General features: G+C 38.5%; 1 protein-coding gene across 1 annotated transcript; it reads right to left on the reverse strand.

Moving 5' to 3' along the window:
- Window positions 1–1,923: 1,923 nt before the first annotated feature.
- mc3r (melanocortin 3 receptor) lies at window positions 1,924–2,973 on the reverse strand. The gene has a single exon (NM_180972.2). It carries the CDS (start codon window positions 2,950–2,952, stop codon window positions 1,969–1,971), a length of 984 nt encoding a protein of 327 aa, NP_851303.2. The 5' UTR covers window positions 2,953–2,973; the 3' UTR covers window positions 1,924–1,968.
- Between the last annotated feature and the right edge of the window lie 1,870 nt (window positions 2,974–4,843).

Consider the following 4,843-nt stretch of genomic DNA (forward strand, 5'->3'; position numbering starts at 1 on the left):
TAAAGATGCATTTTTAAAAATTAAACATAAATTTCCCTCCAAACACAGCAATCAACATTATCAATCGTACAAAAAGCCAAGAAGTAATATACATTTTTTTTTCAATTGAAAATGTGCTTTGTTATTACAAGACACCTAGTTGTTGAAAGCTTATATGCCCCTTTAGAACTTGTACTGACTTGTACCACATGATGGCTGAGACAACTGAATATCACCAATTAGGCTAAACATTCAGGTGTTCATAGCTTTGCCACTTATAGACTCAAATAATGTCCAATGTTTTTGTTTAAAAATGCATATTTTTCTAATTTATTTGGACTTCCTTTCACACTGAGATCTCCAAAAAACGCTCTCCAAAGTGCACAAATTTAAAAAAGCTTTGTGTTGCACTGTGGACTGCAAAAATGAAGGCGTTCAAAAAAGACAACTCATTTTTAGTCATGTGACCAATTCAGCTAAAATGGTGGATGATGTTATACAGCAGTTGTTTTGGATAGACGTTTTGACAACATTGTTGAAGATGTCAGTTTGTACATGCTCCAGATAGCTTTTCTTCAAAGGACATAGAATATTTATTCAGAGCTGTTGTTTTATAGTGTATTTTCTTGCTTGCATTTACAACTTTATATTCATCTGTTACCCATAGCTCGCTGTCGATACATTTACAAAATTGGTGTTTTTCCTCAACATATTGCCTTGTGGCAATTGTTTAAAGAGCTGGAATGTAAATAAATGCCATGCAAAACTGACATTGGTCAAAGAGTCTCTTAATGCAGTGGTCCTTAACCGAAAAGGCTGTGGATTGGTATCGAATTGGTTGGGGTGCACAAGAAATCGTTAATTAATTCTGTTTTATCTATTATCTGATTCAGAACAATCTTTTATTTTGAACATTTTTTTAATGTAAGTGTATTCTCTCGTTTACATCTTGGTCACTTGAGCACACAAATTTAACCTACAAGCAGCAAAATGAGTAAGAAACAAACGTCTTTGGAAAGTTTCTTTGCTAAGGTAAAAAGCACCTGCGAGCGGCCAAGAAATGGATACACAAGCCATTTGTGTCAACAAATCAGGTGAATCCACCAATTCTATGCAAGAAGATCAACAGCTAGAGATCGCAAATGATGGCTGCCTTTTAGGAGTCATTCCCATATTCCCATTCTCTTTTCTAGAGTTTGAGCAAGTTCATAATTTTTAATCAAGGTGTGTAGCTTGCGCGCACAAACGCACAAACTCTCAGATGCACCCAGTTTAATGAATGCCGCGATCAGCTTCAGCTTGTATGGAATACAAACATTTGTAATATACAAACCCAACCTCCCTCCCTGGTCTGCATTAACATTGCCAAGTGTTGACCACTCTGGGGTGATAAAAAAGTTGGGGACCAATGTCTTAATGCATGCACAGTACAGTAATGAAAGTGTTTTCACTTTCCAACTATTGAGAAACTATTTTTTTAATCTGCATCTGAATATATGATTTACTTGATTAATATCATTAAATCCCTTAATTAATATTACAATTCATGAATTAAAATAGTTCTTTTAAATGTTTGTCGTATTTCTTTTTTGTTGTTGTTGTTGTTGTTCGATATTGAGTTACAGTACAGTACATCCCAAAACTCACCTGTTGCATGTATTTTAGAGGATTTTCAGACCCTTTTTGTTTCAGACCCCTTTATGTATGCACATGAAAGACATTACCAACACATAATTGATCTGCCCTTTTCAACAAGCAAAAGGTCACATCTGATCGACCCCCCAAAGTTCTCTTATTTTCTTACACCACCTGAGATTTCCACAGTGCTCAACTTTTTTTCTTAACGCTTCTGAATGTTTTCTTTTTCCACTTGACCTCAGAATGAGAAAAATCAATACAACCACCAAGCTTTGGCATCCTACAGTAGATCAAGGTAAACGGTTTCTTCCCACATCCATTCTCAGTTCAAATCAGACGTTTTATTAACACCTAAAGTGCAGGCTGGCAGCCAAAACAGCAGAGTATCTCCTTAAAGGTCTTCCTCATTTCCAGGCTGCGGCAGGCATAGATGAGCGGGTCAATCACAGAGTTGCACATAATGAGAACCAGGTATGTGGTGAAGTGAGACATGTAGCAGAGGCAGAGCGGATGGTGAGGACAGGACACCAGTAGAATGAGGTGGAGGAAAAACGGTGCCCAGCAGCACACAAACACCCCGAGGAGGATGGAGATGGTGACGGCTCCCTTCATGCAGCTACGCTGACGTGGAGCTGGATTTCCAGCACCAGGAGCCGCCGGGGGCAATGCTGCAATTCTCTGGACGTGAAGTCTGGCGAGAAGAAACATGTGTACGTAGAGAGTCGCCATAAGCACTAGCATGGCAAAGAACATGGTGATCAGACACACGATAACGGTCTTGCTTTCAGAGTACACAATGAAGACGATCCCACAAACTACACACACCAGCCAGATCACGGCGATGGCCACCAGAGCTCTGCGTACGGTCACGATGCTGTGGTAGCGCAAGGCGTAGAATATCGTGACATATCGGTCAACGGCAATTGCTAAGAGGTTGCAGATGGATGCCACAAGAGAGATGCAGATCATTGAGTCACACACATTGTCCATCAAACGCACAAATTGGTCACTGGCCACCACAAGGCGACTGTTTAGTACTGCAATGACAATAGTTTCCAAAGAGTTGGACACACTCACCAGCATGTCTGCAGCAGCCAGGCTGCAAAGGAAAAAGTACATAGGAGAGTGAAGGTTCTTGTTCTTCACCACAGCCGAGATGACAAGGATGTTCTCCAGTAGACTCACGATGCCCAGGGTGAGAAAAACCTCCGCCTGGATCTGGACCTGCTCACACAGCGTCCCTGCTGGAGAATCAGCCAAACTGCCATTAGGAGGCAAAGAAGTGCTGTTTACAGATTTCTGTCCTTTAAGAAACTGCAGATGTGAGTCGTTCATCGGGATTGGTGAAGAAGAACAGATCAGAGGTGGAAATTAAAGAGGAAACCAACAAACAAAACACAACAAAAAATAGAGCAATAAAGGAATAAGCAAATAATGAGTAAAAAAAAAAAACTCAGATAATGGGATGGATTATAATAATAAAAGAAGCTTTGCAGGATCACTGCAGAGTCAGATGTTGCAGCTCTCCAGATGTTATCTCTGAAAATCCTGCGCTGCTTGTTTGTTGGCGATGGTCCTGTAGAGATGCTCTGTGATTCAGAGGCACTGAGCAAACGGACTCTCTCACTGCCACTGGCTGTACGTCAGCAGATGCAGCCTCCGCCTGCTCTTTGTGTGTTTGCTAAAGATTGTAAATGAAAGATGTGGGTTTCTGCACACACACACACACACACACACACACACACACTCACTCATAGAGCATGGCAACAAGCAGGTATGTACTGTCTGTGATCCAAATTAATTTTTGACATTTTGCAAAGCTATTTAAGGACAATTAACAGTAATTTTCTCTAAAGACCTTCAAATGCATAAACACAACAGTAAATAGACATCTTCATAACTATCATTTTGTGTTATGACAATTTGCATTCCATAATAATGAAGCACTCAGTACAAGTTTGTTTCTACTGCAGGATAAACAATAAATAAAAGATAAATGACTTTTTTCTTCATACTTAAAAAGATACAAACCCCAAAAATGTGCATTTACAGTACATTTAGTAGTTGCCTTTTTTCCCCTCACCACCAAATTTATATCCCACAATTGCTGGTTATTAGCTTTGTGTTATTCCAAAGTTTTGAGTTTACATTTTGTGATTCTATACTACTACTACTACTACTACTACTACCACTACTATTACTAATAGGAATAAGAATAAGATTAAAGGCAATTGCTACATATTTCATCACACAATTCTAGCTTTTTTTCCCCAACTGCAAGTGTAATAAAAAAGTGCTTAATTTCCTGGATTTGTTTACATTAAACAATTTTTTTTGTGTGTGATTTGATAATTTATGTACACAAGGTTTAATGCATCTTAAAACTCATTATTCTGCTGGAGCTCTTTCAAGTAAGGGAATATATAATCACTTGATTTGCACAGACTGTCATAAAGACATGTCCTTGCAGAACTGTAGAGTCATTTTCTCCACTTATGAGAGATAAAAATCCCTTTTCCCTCCATCCATGAAGTCGTATCCAGGGTAACATCTGTATATCTATTACTGACAGAAGCTTTTAATTATTATACTTTAAGTAGAGAAACAATAGGGTATATGCACAGCTAGTGTTTCCTCCTATACGGATACACTTCCGTTGAACAGCTATTGTGACTTTTTTCAATTGTATACAGTTTCTTTGACAGCATAAATCTTGTAATATCAATAAGATACAATCAGTTAAATTGACTTCAGCATTCATTTAGTTGCTCAAATGTAAAACAAGATGAAAAGCTGTTTACATGCACGTGCCCATCAGCAGGTGAGTGCAGAAACCCCATTGAAAATAATGGAGTAAAATAAATGTTCATATTTTAAAGACATGGCGTGAGAAAATTTTATTTAATGCAGTGCTTCTTGTACAATCTGAGACTTACTTTTTATCTTATATCAATCAGGCAGTGGAGATAGTTGACTTTTAAAGAAAATACACCTTAACTGCATAGTTTACCAGAAGCGTTTGACCCAGGTTACTGCAAAATTAAAAGTCCTTTGACATACTTCTGCCTATTGCAGTGCAAGAACAACCACTCACAGTAAAAACTAGAAACCGATAGTACTCAAAGGGAGTAAACTGAGTCCAAGCTAATATTCCCATGGGGATGTGTGTGCGAATGGGATTTGAATGTAATTCCATGCAATGAGTCTATTCCCACCAGATATCGAT

The sequence above is a fragment of the Danio rerio genome, chromosome 8, assembly GCF_052040795.2.
Source record: "Danio rerio strain M-AB ecotype USA chromosome 8, GRCz13ab, whole genome shotgun sequence".
NCBI lineage: Eukaryota > Metazoa > Chordata > Actinopteri > Cypriniformes > Danionidae > Danio > Danio rerio.

Bases quoted from the DNA above. Each gene is read 5' to 3' on its own strand.
- mc3r (NM_180972.2), bottom strand. From the start codon at position 2,952: ATGAACGACTCACATCTGCAGTTTCTTAAAGGACAGAAATCTGTAAAC.